At 48.3% G+C, this 16903-nt stretch overlaps 1 protein-coding gene across 1 annotated transcript in view; it reads left to right on the top strand.

The window, feature by feature from the left end:
* The first annotated feature begins 494 nt into the window (after positions 1-494).
* SMAD3 (SMAD family member 3) overlaps positions 495-16903 on the top strand; it is a 134087-nt gene continuing 117678 nt past the window's right edge. The window contains exon 1 of the mRNA XM_064267373.1: positions 495-835. Within this exon, the coding sequence (XP_064123443.1) occupies positions 630-835 (206 nt within the window). The 5' untranslated portion in view covers positions 495-629. The remainder of the gene's footprint in view (positions 836-16903) is intronic.

Raw genomic sequence — 16903 nt, 5'->3', positions numbered from 1 at the left:
AGGAGGAGGCGGCGAGCCCCAGCGGCGAGGGGGCGGTGACAGGGTTTGGAAAGGAGGCTGCACGCGGATTTGCATGAAACACAGACTGGGAGCGGGCGGGAGCGGGAGCGCGGCGCAGGCACCGGCCGGCCCAGCGAGCGCGCAGCGAGTACGGAGGAGGAGGGAAGCCGGGAGGCGAGGCCGCAGAGGCGGAGGGATCTGCGCATCAAAGCGAGCGAGGAGTGCAAAGTTTGGCTCGGGGGTTGGACTTTCCTTCCCGGAGGCGGCACCCAAACTGCTACCCCGTGCGGAAACCCAAACTTTTTTCTGCCACTCCGAGTCTCCCGGCCGCCGCCTCTGCCCCGCGTTCGGGGCCTGCTCAAACCGGTGCCGCTGTCGTCCGCCCGCCTCTCCTGCCGCCCTTCTCCCCGCCGTGGGAGCCGCTCGGGGCGCAGGGCCGCGCGCCGAGCCCCGCAGGCTGCAGCGCCGCGGCTCGGCCCGGCACACGGGAAAGTTCGCGGAGAGTTGAGGCGAAGTTTGGGCGGCCGCGGCCGGCCCCGGCAGAGCTCCCTTCTGCGCCCCCGGCGTCCCGCCGCGTCCAGCCCCGCCGGGGGCGCCCCTGGCCGCCCGCGCGTCCCCACCCCCCAGCCATGTCGTCCATCCTGCCCTTCACCCCCCCGATCGTGAAGCGCCTGCTGGGCTGGAAGAAGGGCGAGCAGAACGGGCAGGAGGAGAAGTGGTGCGAGAAGGCGGTCAAGAGCTTGGTCAAGAAACTCAAGAAGACGGGGCAGCTGGACGAGCTGGAGAAGGCCATCACCACGCAGAACGTCAACACCAAGTGCATCACCATCCCCAGGTGGGGGCCCCGGGGACCCGGGGGGCGCGCCGGGCCCAGCCCCTTGTTGCGCAGGGTCGGCTGGGTGCATTTGGAGAGGGTGTGTTTGTGTGTGTGTGTAAGGGGGGGGCTGGGGCGCCAGCAGGAAAGGGGTGAGGGGACCCCAAATAAAACCCTTTCTGGCTTTGCAAAAGATTCAGAGCCTGGGGCTTCCACGCGGCGCTCTCGCTTCCAGACTCCACACTCGCTCTCCATCTCCCGGAAAAGGGGGTGCCGCTGGAATTGGCCGCCCCCACCCCGGGGCGCTGCGGGCTGGAAGTTGAGGCCCGCTTTGTTCGGCTCGGCGGGCCGGAGCCCCTCCTCTGCCGCTGCCTCCCGCCCCCGCGGCCCGCGCTCGTGGAGGTGGTGGTGTGTCTCCCTTTCTTTTCTTCAGCCCTGTCCCCCCTCTCCTCCTCAGCAGGAATGCAGTCCGTACAGCCGGGGCTGTGGGTGAGGAGCAGGAGCTCGTGATTGACAGATTCCTTCTTCTTTCTCTGTTTGCCTTCGGGATTAGCATTTTTATCGAGTATTTTTAGACTCGGTTGTGCCAGTCTCCCACCCCCTTCGCACGCAGACACGCACTTAGTTGCAGTGCGCTGTTCTGACTTTCCAGTAGGAGAGACCAGTGGCGGAGAGTAGGGTCGTCCTGCTCTCCCCGCCCTGCACCGCCCGGCCCCGCACTGATTTTGCCCTCCTTTTAGCCTAGCAGATTGCAGGTCGTTGCAGAACAGAGCCGGCTAGATAACAAAACGCACCCCAAAGTGGGCCTCGCAAGGCCCTCGCATTCCTGCAGAGCCCTCTTTCCCAAAGCGCTTTACCATCTGTCTGGACCTCCTTTATCCTCCGGATCGCGCTCGCTGTGTCGGGCGGGAGCTCACAGATGGCTGATAGAAAGGGTCACTGACTTCTCTCCACTTCCTGGACCCTCGATTAGCTTAGTTGCGCCTGGCAGGGAATTGGGGTGGGGGCGGCAGCTTGACCTCCCGTCTCTCCCTCCCAGCCCCCTTTGAAGTCTGATTCTGAGCAAGGGCCTGGGGAGTGTGTGTGTGTGTGTGTGTGTAGGGGTAGTGGGGCGTTGTGGGGAGCCCCAGGCTGCAGAGGAACGAGTTGAGGCCCCCAAGACCAGAGTCCCAGATGGATTGTCATCCTTGCGTCAAGGCCAGGGGTGGACTTCATCCTTGGCCACCTGCTTGGGGCAGCTGTGCGAGGGCTGCCAGCCGTGGCAGGCAGGCACAAAGCAACATCTGTCCACGGAATCCCAGGGCAGGCCTCCTCTGGAAATAAATGCCACATATGGTGGGAGCGCTGACTTAAAAAATAATTTTTTTTAAACTGGGTGGATCCAGTCAATAAAGGGGGGAGGGAAGGCGGTGTGCTGTCTGGGAAGTGTGTGCTGGGTGTGTGATCAGGAGCCAGAACTGACTTCAGAGGAGGTGGTGTGATGGGCTGGTCGGAGAGACCTGGTTCTGCTCCCAGCTCCGGTTCTGAATTCTTCTTTATTCCTGTGGTTGGGGGAGGGTGTCTTACTTCTCCTATCTGAGGACGGCTCTGCAAAACCTGCCTTCTCCTTACCTGTCCAGGGTGCCCTGAGAACACCTTCTCACAAGCTGAAGCAGAGAAAAGGTAGCAATTATAGCCGAGAAAGTGTTTTACAGTTTACAGAGCACTTTCACATGGTTTTATGAAGTACTTAAAAGAAAGCAACCAACCAACCCCTGGAAAATAAAGCAGTTATGCTGAAGATTATCTCATTTTTAAAGTTGAGAAAACTTTGGAGGAGAGAAGTGAAAAGGCTTGGCATAGAGGGCTTGGGATTCTCACCAAACCTGGTACTCTTTCTGTTACTCTGTGCTGCTGTGTACTTGGAAGTTTCTGGATAAATCCTTTGCTGAATGCTTAAAGCAAGGTTAGCTGGGTGGAGGTTGTGGATGTTTCCTTGGAAAGATTACTCTTCTCGTTGTATCGTCTGGCTGATAACAGCTTGGAGAAGCCTTGCTTTTCCTTGCCTTGGTGGGAGCTTGCCCTCTGTGGAGACATAGCTGTGTGTGGCCTGCCTTTTCTGATTTCAGGATCCTCTGTAGCTCAACGCATGTGAACGCTTTGGATGTTTCTGAGAGTTTAAGCTAACCTTCTCCCTGGCTTTCTTCGGACTCTGTTTTTTTTTTTTTTTTTCTCCCTGGCTTTCTGCAGACTCTGTTAGACTGGGGCATCTCCTACCCGCCTGGCAAGGACCCGATGCTAAGGTGGATTTTTTTTTTCATCTTTTCCCAGTTAGCGAAACCCAGTTGCTTGGGTGGATCCAGACAAAATGGATTTCCATCCCCGGATTTTGTGCCCATGCCTCTGGGTCACCTTGTTTCCCTTGGCAACAGCTGCTGCTGTTTTGGTCGTGGGCAGAGAACTAAAGGCCACGTCTTGGGTAGGTGTCTAGCTGGACTCATGTCACATGTGTATCTGCTAAGCCCCTTAGGTTGTGTCATTACTTGTCTAATTCTCTGCTCTCTCCCTGATTTTTCAGAAGTAGAGCTTTGGAAAGTAGATAGATGTTTCCCTGAGTCCTCTCACTGCAGTGGGAACACTGGGTGCTTGCAGACACTGCAGGATCTGGAGCCTGGGGTTTAAGGAGCCTTCGGCCTAAGGCGATGATGACAAGTGTGTTTTGGCTAACATATAATAATGAGCAGCAACAGAAACTTTTGGCAGTTATAGCTTTATACTAGGGACTCCCAGCCCACATGCTTGCTTCTCTGTTCTACCAGCTCTAACCTGTTTCAATTATCAGTAGAATGGGAGTGATACAAACTTACTGATACCAAGAAAACAAAAGAGATCAGTGCCAAGGAAGTGGGGAGAGCTTGGTTTAGATATAACAACCAACCACCTATCTGCATACTCCTGGGTCTAGCCAAAACGGCAGAAGGTAGAGTTTTATAACAGCATCTCATGCCTCACCTGCTTGAGTACCTGAGTAAAGCTGCAGGTATCTTTGCTGCTAGCTTATAGGAATGGAGTCATCGTATTTGCCACTGAGAGGTACAGAAAGTGGATGTACATTACGTCAGTGCTAAGGAGCCCAGCACACCTAAAGTTACTTTTCTCATCCCATTGATGGGATCCAGGCTTTGGCCCAGTTGTTGGAAGCTGGACCAACTTTAAGGCCTTACTTGTTTGGAAGGGAATTTGGGTTTTCAAGTGTCATGCACCAAGTCCAGAGGGAGTAGGAGAACTGGACTAAACACCAGACACGATCCATGGCAACTCCTTTCTTTCTGTGCATCTGCTTTTTCAGTATAACCCACCCCCCCACTGTTGTCTACATGGACTTTACCAGGTCACTAAGGAGAAAGGAAGAAGATCTCGTCTTTCATACCCCTTTCTCAGACTTCTAGGGATGGACCTATTACCAAGGCCACAGGAGTGGCCTTTTCACTGCCCTTTAGATCTCAGCATCTCCTGTCCCCCATCTCTCTGAGCTGCTGCCCAGAAGGATATTCTAGACATTTGAAGCAAGCCCACTTCTGGCTGCCATGGAAGTGGCCCGTCCTCTTGTTGCTGCTGGTTAACCTTGATCTTGAGAGCACCACACAGCGTCCTGTAGGGCAATGGTAGCTGATTAGAGGGCTCCTCAGAGCTGTGGTGGAACCTAGAAGCCACATGGTGCTCCTCTGACGTGTGAACCTGAAGAATATTTGCTGCTTGTACCCTAAAGTTGAATGTTTGCCTGATTTATGTTGCAGATGATACAATATAACAATTCATGTTGTGGAATTGAGGTTTTTTTTTAATTTATTTGTTGAACTCCCTCCTCTTGTGAGTTAATATTCCAGGTACTGGGAGAGGGATGCAGAGGTCAATTTGAGATGGTCCCTGCTGGTGAGTAACTTACTTTCCAGTAGGGAGAACATTGTTGCTTTTGTTAGTTGCCATCAAGTAGATTCTTCCTCATGGCGGCCCCCTGTAGGTAGAGTAGAACTGCTCCATAGCGTTTTCAAGGCTGTGACATTTTGGAGATAGATCGCCAGGCCTGTCTTCTGAGGCACCTCAGGGGTGGGTTTGAACCGCCAGTCTTTCAGCTAGTAGTGGAGCACTTAACTGTTTGTGCCACCCAGGGAAACATTAATAGGGCATTATTTGAGTGCCTAACTGATATTTATTTTTTATTCCCAGCCATCAGAAGAAGTGTGAGATTTAGTATGGTGTGACTTTTTTATTTTATTTTTTTGTTTTTTGGGTGAGAGAGGAAACTATGGTGTGCTTTCAAAATAGTATAGAAGTAACTATGTTAGAAAATAAAAAAATGAACGCCGTCTCTGTTTTTTCCTGGGAAAAAAGCACAGAATTCAGGTTCTGGACCTGCCATCTTATTACCTGGATGGATTTGGGAGGCCAGTTAATGACTCAGAGCCTCCGTGCCTACACCTATAAATCTGGGATGAGACAAGGCCTGTGCAAGTGTTTGTGAACTAGGGAGCTTGACAGATGTGTTATATTTAGTCCTCTGTATTATTCATTCATTGTGGAATTATTCGATTGTTTATTGAGCTCCCAGTACAATGACCAGAGGGCAGTGATAGTTCAATGGTAGAATTCTTGCCTTCCACAGGAGGCCTGGGGTCCAATCCTGGCCAGCGCACTTCAAGCGCAGCCCCCACTCATCTGGCAGTGGAGGTTCGCGTGTTGCCGTGAGCCTGAATGGGTTTCAGTGGAGCTTGCAGAAGGGCCTAGTGGTCAGCTCTCAAAAATCAGCCGGTGAAAACCCTATGGATCACAGTGGCCTGATCCTGTTGTCTGTGGCATTGCCATGGGTTGGGAGCCAACTCACTGGCAGCTGACAACAACAACTACGATGACCAAGACAGGTGCCTGTACTCAAGGAGGTCGTGGCAAGAGCGGGAGAGAGACTTGTACAAAGATGGAGCATGAGATGCAGCTGGGGGATGGACCAAGTGACAGGAACGCAGTAAATGGGCAGTTAATTCTGTGAGAGGAGGTGGGGAGAGGACGGGGTCAAGATGAGGTGGAAAACCAAAGCGGGGACAGGAGTTATAATCTGAAGGAAGGTTTGAGACTACAAAATGGTCATGGGAACTTTTTCGGTACATGGTGATAATAGTTGCCTACAAGAATGAGGATGTCTTTATCTTCTTCCTTTTACTATAAACTCAGCTTGGCTATAAAAATGTTTCTTGCAATGTGCACCGAAGGGCTGGTGACCTATGTGTAGTGTATTATTCTACTGTGAAGTATTCTCTCTTTGAAGTGAAAAGCAATTTTATGGTACTGCAAACCTGAAATTCTGGTTTCCTTGGTGGGAACAGACTTGAAGTATACTAACTCAGAATATCACAAAGTGTCAACAAAAAGTGGGCACCTTGGAGATGATTTTGGATGCTTAGAATTTCAGGGTCTTGGTGTGACCTAACTCTTCCTTTCTCTGATCAACACTTGCTGAAAATAAATCCTAGAAGCTTGCGTTGCTGACTGGGCATAAGAGCTTTTAGTAATGCTTTTAAAAATCTGTGCAGAAACATAAAGTTTTAAATGACGATGTTAATAATAAGAAAACAAGTCAATGAATACAATAGTCATTTGGTTCTGCTGAAAAATGCAAGAAGTTGATGAAATCAAGAGAATTTGTTTCAAGCTTATCACATCAGGAATCCAATTAAAAATGAGTTTTTAAAGAATAAATATTGGTTTAATAATGTAAACTTGTGATTGCTGTATTATTATAATGGAAATAAAATTAACAAGATTTAATGGACTGAGCAACCATCGATGTTCACCGGTTAATTTATTAGGAGAATTTAATGCCATTTGATGCTGAGTAAGCCATTGTTCTGTAGGAGCGCCTCTCTGAAATAAATAGGACCAAGCAGGGCTTGCTTTAAATTGAAATCAATTTCTATTTCCCTGTTACCTTGTTCTCCCACCTTTTTCAGCTACCCTCCCCCCAACAGGTGTGATTAAATTCTCTAAGGTTGGAATGCAGCTTTCTCAATCAACAAGGCTTATGAATAGTCTCCAGTAACTTTTGTCCTTGTCTCCTTTGATGTACTGCCCTATTTAAAATAAAAAATCAACCTACTCCATCCCCAAATTCACATCTGGTAGTGTTGGGTGGCTGAGAAGGGAACTGCCTAAAAAAGGGTGTCCTTGAAGGTAGCCGTGCAGCTGGGCGTGCAGAAGGTTGGGTTACCAGCCTTTTGCGGGAGAGTGGCTGGTGCAGGGTTGGATGGGGCTAGCTCCTTGCCATGGAGCACTGAGAATCTTCTCTTGACCATTGGTAGGTCTCTGGGCCATAGAACGTTCAGCCTCCCCTGCCCCCCAAGCACAGTGATTCCTAGAAACAGTTGGAAATTGTCATACCAACCTTATTCCCCCGAAGTTCCATTTCTAATTTTATTCTATTCCAAGTCCCCGAACAAAGACATTCCCAAGAGAACTTATCCGATTCATTTTCTGCTTTCCTTCAATGCACCTACCAGGTGCCAAGTCCTGGGCTAGGCAACAGAGTTGGACTAGTGAATAAAGTCAGATACAGCCCCTGCCCTTCTGTAGCTTCTAGTCTGCTGGCTGTTAGACTTGGGTTCTTTGGAGTTGTAAATAATGGCGTCTGTGTTCATTCTTTAGCCAATTTGTAAATACTGCTTTCTTGGTGCTAGAAAACCAAATTCCCCAAGCTCTGCAGTTTATTGACTCCTGACAAGGATAGCATTTATACGTGTGTGTGTGTGTGTGTGTGTAACATTATTCTTCGAGTTCATTAACACTTGTAGGAATAACAAATCTGTAGCCCGAGTAGGGAGCCCTGGTGGTACACTGGTTAAGTGCTTGGCTGCTAACCGAAAGGTCAGCAGTTCAAACCCACCAGCTGCAGTCTTCTTTCTTAAAGATTATAGCCTTGGAAACCCTATGGAGCAGTTCTACTCTGTCCTATAGGGTTGCTGTGAGTCAGAATTGACTCAGTGGCACCTAACAACAACAACAGCAGAGCACAAGTCACAATATCCACTGTTGATTAGCTGAGGCTCCTGCTATAAATAGCAGACTTCCACAGTGGCACATTGCTGCAGAAGGTTTTGACAGAGAGGCTCGGTTTAAAATGAAAACACTGTAGAAGGCTATTAATTAAGAAGTTTGGCTAATTCTGGACTAGGCTCACGTTTTCTTAGTAGGCCATTTCTCCTCATAAATACTGTAAAGAAAAATTAGAAATAAAGTTTTGGGGATCATTTTAGAGACAGAGATCAGCAGACCTGGACAGGTTTTAGATCTAGCTCTGTTTCTGATTAGCTGTGTGACCTGGGACAAGTTGCATAACCTCTCTGTGCTTTGTGTTCTTAACTGGAAAATGAGCTAGATAAACTCTTCCTGAGGGTCTTTCTAACTCTAAAGTGCTTCTTGTGTGAACATTTCAGAGCTTCTATTTACATGCATCTTTTGTAATCCTTAATGTCCTAAGACCCTGTCAGCCCAGGGCCAGTTAATTTATATAAATGAAAGTCATGCCATGATAATTGAGTCTTTAATCTTGGTTCTTTTTCTCTTTCCTCCTCCTTGCCTCCCTTTGACCCTTTGAGTCAAAATCAGTGAAATTTAACTACAAAGGAGTTTAAAAATAACTGAGTACCAGGATAAAAAGTGGAGGCTGTGTGTCTTGAGATGCAGCGAGCAATTTTTCTTCTTTTGTTGCTATTTTTGGCAATTCTCAGAGCAGGAAGTTTACTTAAACTAATGACCACAAAAACCTAAAAATGGTTAAGTGTAAGAGGTAGACACTATAGAGGATACCTGTGGAAAATGTTTGCTCATATGTCAGAGTTTACCCAGGAAGCTTCCTTTATTTATTTTCGAGCATCTATATAAAGAAAGGCTATGCTTGATTGCGTAAGCATGAGCCTTTTGTTAGGCAGCCTGGAGGCTACCAGTTTAAACCCCAGCTAGGAAATGAAAAGTTGGTTTGCACTGAAATAGTACTTTTTCTCTATCACATGGCTCCCTCCGCTAACATCTGGCAGCTTTTTCTCTTGAATGCTTTGCCGGGAGTGTAAGCCTATTGTTTAAGAAACACTGTGTTTGCTTTTGAAACCTACAGAGTTACAAATCTGGTGGCTTTTGCTGCTACGTATTACATCACAAACTGCCAAGCCAAGTTGTAGCTCTGAAGTGTCACCTTTTTTTTTTTTTTTTAACTGGACTTTTGGAAGTAGTAATGCTTTTTTGGGTGTGTGTTTTTAAAGGTCTGTTTCTACGCTGTCACAGCTCAAAAATGCCAAAAGGCATTTTTTCCTTAAAAAATCACCTCTGGGCTAAGCCCAAATGTGGAGTAATGGATCCAGAAAGCACTTTTTGAGTAGTTACAAGTGGCTGATGTTGAAAGTTGGGTTTTTCCTTTTGCTTCAGATCTTCTCCGCTGTAAACTGTCCCTCACGCCGTCATTGAATTCGGGCTCAGGTGTATCTTATTTCTCTGTGAGTGTGGGAGGGCTGGGTGAGTTGGAGTTTGTTCAGCTCCTGCTTAAAGTCTTGTGTGTAGCTGTTATCTCTACCCAAACAAGTTCTCAAAGTATTACTCGGGGAGCAGGGGGCAGAGGAAGAGCACAGTAAAGTGGAAAGAACAAAAAGGCCCTGAAGTCCAACAGACCTGGGTTCGAGTGTGCCTGTTACTAGCTGTGTGGCAACCTCAGGTACATTTGCTTCAGTTTATTGCACCCCAGTTTGCTCATCTGTAAACTGAAGATGGGGACCACCTACCTCATATAAATCAACCTAAATGAGATAAGATAGATCAAGCAGTTGGCCGGTTCTTTTTTTTCTTTTTCTTTTTTATAATAGCACGTAATAAATGAAACCTCTTGACGTTGAGTCGATTTCAACTCATAGCAACCCTTAAGACAGAGCAGAACTGCCCCATAATGTTTCTAAGGAGCAGCTGGTGGACTCAAACTGCTGACCTTTTGGTTAGCAACCGAGCTCTGTACCACTATGCCACCAGCGGGGCTGGAAGAACGAGCTTGTTACTAGCTATGTGGCAACCTCAGGTGCATAATAGGTGCTTAGTAAACACTCATTTGTCCTTTCGGGGTTGGGGGGATTGGACTGATGGTGTCAGATGATCCCAGGAGGACCCCTCCTCCCTCGCTCTCAGAAGTCTCCATTTGGAGAACCTCAGTTTATGTGGTAAAGGGCCCTGTCTCCAACATAGTCACCAAACTCACAGTGCCACTTGTTGATTTAGTGCTGGGCGGGCTATTGAAAGAGAAACAATACATCTTTGTAGATGGTACTGCCCTCCCCCTTCACCTTCTCTGCCGTCACTTTTTAAATTGTTCGGCTGACTAAAAATAATAGTATTGAAAACAAACTTTGATGAATCAGTGCTCCTGGGGCAGGGGATGGGTAAGATCCTGAAGAAGAAACGCCATGACTCACGCGCTTGTCACTGATAGTCCGTGCGTGGAAGTGCATGATGTTTATTGCTGCTGGTGCCTTTTTGAGGCCCCGCTGGAAGGCAGCTCCGGCTCACCCTGAAGTACCACCTCACTGGTTGGCTTGGCTGTCAGTGAAAATGGTCAGCTCCAGAAACCCATGGCCCTGAAATGTATTGGATGTGGATGGTGGTACCCGTTTCTGTCCCTAGACACGGGCAAGAGGGGCCCACATGTAGAGGGCCCTGCTTTGGCTTTCCTTCTGGTTGTTCCTCCTCATAGGACAAGGAGTCTATAGGGCCAAGAAATGGGCCATCTAGATCCTATACCTCCTTCCCAGACTACACTGGCAACCCAGCCCTCTGATTCCCTGCCTCAGGGGTTTCAAGCCTGCTTCTGAGACCTGTGTGGGCCTGGGCCCATCTACCTGAGGGTAGACCGCAGCAACAGTGTGTGCCCCCCAGGCCCAAAGGCTGGGCAGAGGATGCAGGGGGACGGGGAATTGATGGAGCTCCGACTTGCTGCCTGGGGTATCTGCGTGGGCATACACGAGACCCCTCACAGTGTGGGATGGTTCAGGCAACAGCTGAGACCCAGGGCAGGTTCTCCCTGGGCCGCTACATTCCAGTGGGAAGCCAAGGGGTCAGGGAATTCTAAATTGAAACCTGGCCTTCTGGGTTATTTTAAGGTCTGTTTGTCAAGGTAGGAAGACAGAACATGCTCTATTTAAACAGTTAGCTACCTTGATTTCTGTCTTTTATATATGACATGTGATATGTGGGCCTTAACATGGACTCATGGACAAGACCCACCAATGTTAGGGGCAGGTCTGTTTTTAGCAACTCCTCTCAGGCGTATAGCCACAAGTAAGGCCCAGCCCAGGTGGTACCATTATATGGTACAGGGCCATGGAGACTTCCATAGGGATTGACTTTCGTCACCTTGAACCCAGGTCAGAACGGATTAAATGCAGATCAGGGAGAAGGCGATAGATACTCCAGCTGTGCACCCAAAAAATGCAGCAGAGAGCTGGGCCACTGACTAGTGTATTTGCTTGTTGGACAGATTTACTGAGCGCTGACTTTGTGCTGGGTATCAGGGATATAGGGAGCCCTCGTGGCCCAGTGGTTAAAGCAGTCTACTGCTAACCTGAAAGGTCGGCAGTTCAAAACCACTAGCAGCTCTGCAGGAGAAAGATGTGGCAATCTACTTCTGTAGAAATTTACAGCCTTGGGAACCCTACAGGGTTGCTGTGAGCCGGAATCTACTGGATGGCACTGGGTTTGGTTTGGTTTGGTTTAGGGATATAGGAGCTCTGGTGGCACAGTGGTTAAAGCACTTGGCTGCTAACTGAATGGTTGGCGGTTCCAACCCGCTAGCAACTCTGCAAAAGAAAAGACCTGGCAATCTGCTCCCGTAAAGATTACAGCCTAGGAAACCCTATATGCTAGTTTTGCCGTCTCATAGAGGGTCACTATGAGTTGGCACTGACTCAGTGGCACACAACAAAAACACCACCATCAGGAGTATAAAGATGAAATCCTGTCTCTGAACTGCTTGGAGGCCAAAAGGAATGCTCCGAACCACAGTTACCATGGACTCATGGTAGGGACGTTCTAGTAAAGGTCAAACAAAGTGTCGTTGGGAGCCCAGGGGAAAAGCAGCGTTCTTTCTTGGGGGTCAGAAGGCTTCACAGAGGAGGTGATACCTCAGTGAGACCTCGAGAGGTGGGTAGGACTGGGCTGGGGGGCTGCGTGGAGGACAGGCCAGACATTGCTTGGACAGGCATGGTGTCCAGGAAGGCAGGGCAGCTCAGGGTGGCCAGAATGTGGAAAAGGGGAAGAGCTGGAGAGGAGCTGGAGACGGAAGTTGCCAAGGGCACTGGACCTTGCTCTGTAAGTGTCTAGCAGGTTTTTAAGTAGAGTGTAGCATGGCTAAAGACACCCTTCCGTTCGTAGTTCATTTCCTTCCCCTCACCCCGTGGCTGGTAGTGGCAGGTTTTCTGCCTGAGTTATCCAGGTCAGAGTCATAATCCATACACCACCATGTGGACAGCTTTAGACTATGTCTGGACTAGGGTGAAAATGGTGTTTTGTTCACTGTCAGGAGAGAAGATGCCTTGTCCAGCCAGGAGGGCTCTGGGAGTCCAAGTGTTCAGTAATTAGCCAGTGAGTCACGTCAGCCTCTTGACACGGGTTCCTTGGGAAATGCAGCAGAGTGTTGCAGGGTTCCAGGGAGATACCCATCTCCTCGAGCGGAGGCCTCAATCTCAGCATCTCTCAAGGTCAAATCTTGGCATCTCTCCTGGCCTTTACATGGAGTATTTTTGGTCAGTGTTTTTAATTTATTTATCGATGATTGTCTAGGCCAAACTTTCTGATTCCAGAAGAAAAAATTCCAGACCACACTGCAATTAGGGAAAATAGCAAAATTCTTTACTGCAGACTCTCCTGGAATGCTATAAGCAGTTACTGTCAAGCCACCCTCAACTCATGGCACCCCATGTGTGTCACAGTAGAACTGTGCTCCAGAAGGTTTCCAGTGGCTGATTTTTTGGAAGCAGTTTGCCAGGCCTTTCTTCCAAGGCACTTCTGGATGGATTTGAATCTCCAGGCTTTCAGTTAGCAGTCAAAAGTTTTAACCGTTTGCACCACGCAGGGACTCTCTAGAATGATATAGGTGTACTAAAAACAGATTATATTCCTTAAGAAGGGAGTAAAGTAATTTAAATAGGTCTTGTTCGTTTATTTTATCACCAAAATCAAACACAAATTGCATTGACCACTTAGAGATTGGATATTATTTGCCTTATCTGGATCCGGCTTTCTATCGTTAATTTAGGTTTGTAGGTTTTTAAAAGATCAGGGTTTCTGTTCATGAACTGGTTTTAGTTCATAGACCCATATTTGGAAACACCGATAAATACCCAGTGCTGAAGGTGAAATGAAGTGACAGCATTCCGCAGTGAAGAACCTGGGTTTACATTCCAGAAACCTGAGTTCACATCCCTCTTCTCCTCTTTACTGCTTTTTTGACCTTGGGCGAGTCACCTACATCTTTGAGCCTGCTTTTCCTCATCAGTAAAATGGGAAGAATAATACCTCCCTCTGTAGGCTCATGAAGCTGTTTATGTAGATGAGCTATTCATTAAAAACACTTTGCAAACTGCAAAGTGTTATGCAAGGCTGCTCACTCTTTCTTTATGAAACTCAACTCTGCAGTATGGCTGAATGCTCTTTTGGGCAGAGGTGGAGTTAAGGCTTTAAAATTCACACCCAGATTTTCACAGAGACCTTATAGGAAGCCATAAATAATACACAAAATTCAATAAGTGTGTGAGCTCAAGCTCTCGCTTCAAGAGAACTTCCGAGTGCTGTCAGTGCCACGTACTAGATGAGCTGAAGACAGAAGATGGTTAAGTCAGCAGTGCTGACCTTTGGCAGGTCACCAAAGCCCCCTCAGGTGGGATGATCCTGGTACCTGCTGCATGGGCTGAGTGCCGACTACATGCCAGATACCACACCACTACCCCCACCACCAGTTACTGTCTAGTCGACTCATGGTGGCCCCAGGTATGTCAGACAAGAACTGTGCTCCATAGGGTTTTCAGTGGCTGAATTTTTGAAAGTGGATTGCCAGGCCTTTTTTCCAAGGCATCTCTGGAGGGACTCGAACTGCCAGCCTTCCAGTTAGCAGCCAAGCACATTGATCATTTGCACTGCTCAGCCAGACACCCGGGCAGGCGATTTACTTCTCTTACCTTTCTAGAGTGCTCTGAGGAGGGTGGGTTATCATGTTTACAGAGGGGAAGGCTGAAGCATTGAGGGTCAGTGCCAGGTCTCTGGTTCTCGACCCTGGATCCCTAAGCTCTGCCCTACTTTCCCCCATGAAAGGGCTACCATTCTCATCCTCATAAGAAAATCTGTGAAATTGGCGTTGTTATCCTTAGTTTGTAAGTGAGGAAAACGAGACTCAGATTGCTTAGGCAAGTTGTTTTAGGTCTCTTAATAGGAGGCAGAGCTGAATTTGCTTCTGAATTTCTACCCCTTCTAGAATCGAGTGACTGTATAATTTTTCGTACAAACCAGGACCTTCGAGAGTGGAAAGGGGCAGCGCTGCTAATAATGAAGCCTGGAGAGTAGAGCTAGACCTGGAGTGTGCAGGCAAACCCGGGTGCATGGTCACCCTAAATCTCCCTGCCTCTCCACACCAAAGATCACGATACCTGACCCGCCTACCTCCCAAGGTAACAGGGAGGATTGGGTCAGTCAGTTTACGTGCCATTGCTCAAGTGTAAGGGACAGTCCAAATTAGTCACTGTTCTTCTGAGTGAAGTAACTTGCCTATGGTCATGCAGCAAGTTGGCAGCATAATATTTTAAAACTGGGTGAGAACTTAGAGATAATCTAACATCATATAGTACTAACAAATTGCTGTAGAGTTGATTCCAAATGTCGACCCCACGTGTGTCAGAGTAAAACTGTGCTCCAAAGGGTTTTCAGTGCCTGAGTTTTTAGAAGTAGATCTCCAGGCCTTTCTCCTGAGGCATCTCTGGTTAGACTCAAACTGCCAGCCTTTCATTTGGCAGCTGAGCATGTTAATCCTTTGCACCACCCAGGGATTCTAAAGTTAGCACTAGAGGTTAGTTAACTGGATTAGGAATTAGGGAATATTTAGCTATGCTGATTGCACTCTGAAGGAAGGGGGATAGAGGTAGGAGGTGGAGATGGGGTGTATACAGGAGGATGGGGGAGTGGTGTTGGGGTGTGAGGGGACTGTCACCTGACTCTAGAATGTCTGCATCCTCATTAGGCCATGTCCCTTTGAAGCCCAGGAGATGCCACCATGATCTGCCAGGCCCAGTGCAACTTGGATGACTCTTAATGGCTAGGAGCAGCAACTTCTGTGAGCTAATCTCTCCTGCTCCCTGCTCCATTTTAACCGAAGCCTCAAAGATACTACTGGCTGGGAGCTGCGAGCTGCTGAGAGTTTAGTGGGTAATCCTTTCTGCTGAAGAATTTTGGAAAGCATTGAGGAAGGGATTAAAAATAACAGCAAGCATGCCTTTTCTTTCTCTTTGGTTGTGGTAAATGAATGTGCCAGGGCTGCTGTGGATCACGTGACCCCAAATAACCCCCCGCCCCCAACTGAATTCTGCAGAGAACAGGTAAAGACTTTGCATGTTTCACTCGGCTGAATGCTCTCAGGGTTTGTTTGTGCAGGGTCCAGGCCTCCTTCTCTTGCCCGAAATAATTTATTGGAAGTCTGGAGAAGGGCTTGGATTCTCTAAACTCTCCAACCAAACAGTTGCCGTGGGCGAGGCCCTGTCTGTTGACCTCCTAGGAGAGCAGCTGGAGTGACAAAGAGGAACGGTTACAGGCCGAGAAAAGCGAAATGTAAATTCAAACCAAACTTGGCGCCCTCCTCGAGAACTTCAGCTGATACTGCGGTGCTCCGGTCATCAGCCTTTGTTGCTCTGCTGTGTTTTATAAATAAAACAAGATGCATTTCCCCTTTCTTACCCCAGAGACACATGTAGGCATGTGTGTGACTAAGTGTGGACAGGGGGTACTAAGTGTTTATGTTCCAGTTCATTGGCTAGTCATCGTGGGAACTGAGCCCCAGGCTCCACGGGGATGACTGGTCCATCTTGTGGGTAAGGCGGGAATCTGCTTTTGTGTCTCTGGAATTCCAGCTCTCCTCACCATTGCCACCCTGTCCTCCGTAGCTAAGGCCCTCAGTGCCTCACGCCTGGATTCCTCAGTCAGCTAGAAGGCCCTCAGTGCCTCATGCCTGGATTACTCAGTCAGCTAGTTGATCCCTTCCCTCTCTGATCCACCCCACACTCTGTATCTGGGGCCAAACTCAGTGTATCAGGATGCTTTGGGCTGCAAGTAACCTAAAACCCAATGAACGGCTTAAGTTGTATGGGGGCTTATTATCTCCCCTAAGAAGTCTGGAGGCAGGGAGGTTTCCGGCATCAGCAAGGACTCAGGAGCCCCGCCGTGTTCAGCTTGCTGAATTTTTGTCTTAAGTTGGCCCCTTCATGGTCCAAAGATGACCACAGCTGCTCCAGGTAATTCCCTCTTCACATGGTTGCACGCAGGGACTAAAAAGGGCCATTTTTCCTTGGAGGTCTCTTAATCCAGGAAGAAAACCTTTCCCAGAAGCCTCTGGGTATCCCATAAGCCAGTGGTGTATCACGTGCAGCCAATGGCAAAGATCACTGATTATAATAAACGTCTTGAGGTCAAGGACCCGTGCTATTTCTTTGACTTGTTATGGCATTTAGTATAGTGCTAGGCACTTGGTAAATTTTAATACATCCTCGTTGATTGCTGTTTTCCTTCTTCTCTGATGGAGACTCCTGACCACTTTAAGTCTTGCTGATTTCTGAGGATATGATAGTAAAGCTGTCAGAGAACAGCTCCTACCCTCATGGAGCTTATAGGCTGGGTGGAGAGACAATTATATAGTTGAACTTGGAGCATCTAAAGGGGTATAGCAGACTGTCATGGAGCAGCTTGGGAAGAGGTGTTAAATTTGGGCTCAGGGAGACCAGATGGAAGTGAGACTCCCAGAGGGGACCCTCAGGCCTCTGAATACCATGCTTAGGACAG

Source organism: Loxodonta africana, chromosome 13 (assembly GCF_030014295.1).
Source record: "Loxodonta africana isolate mLoxAfr1 chromosome 13, mLoxAfr1.hap2, whole genome shotgun sequence".
NCBI lineage: Eukaryota > Metazoa > Chordata > Mammalia > Proboscidea > Elephantidae > Loxodonta > Loxodonta africana.
This window is presented reverse-complemented; position numbering and strand designations above follow the sequence as displayed.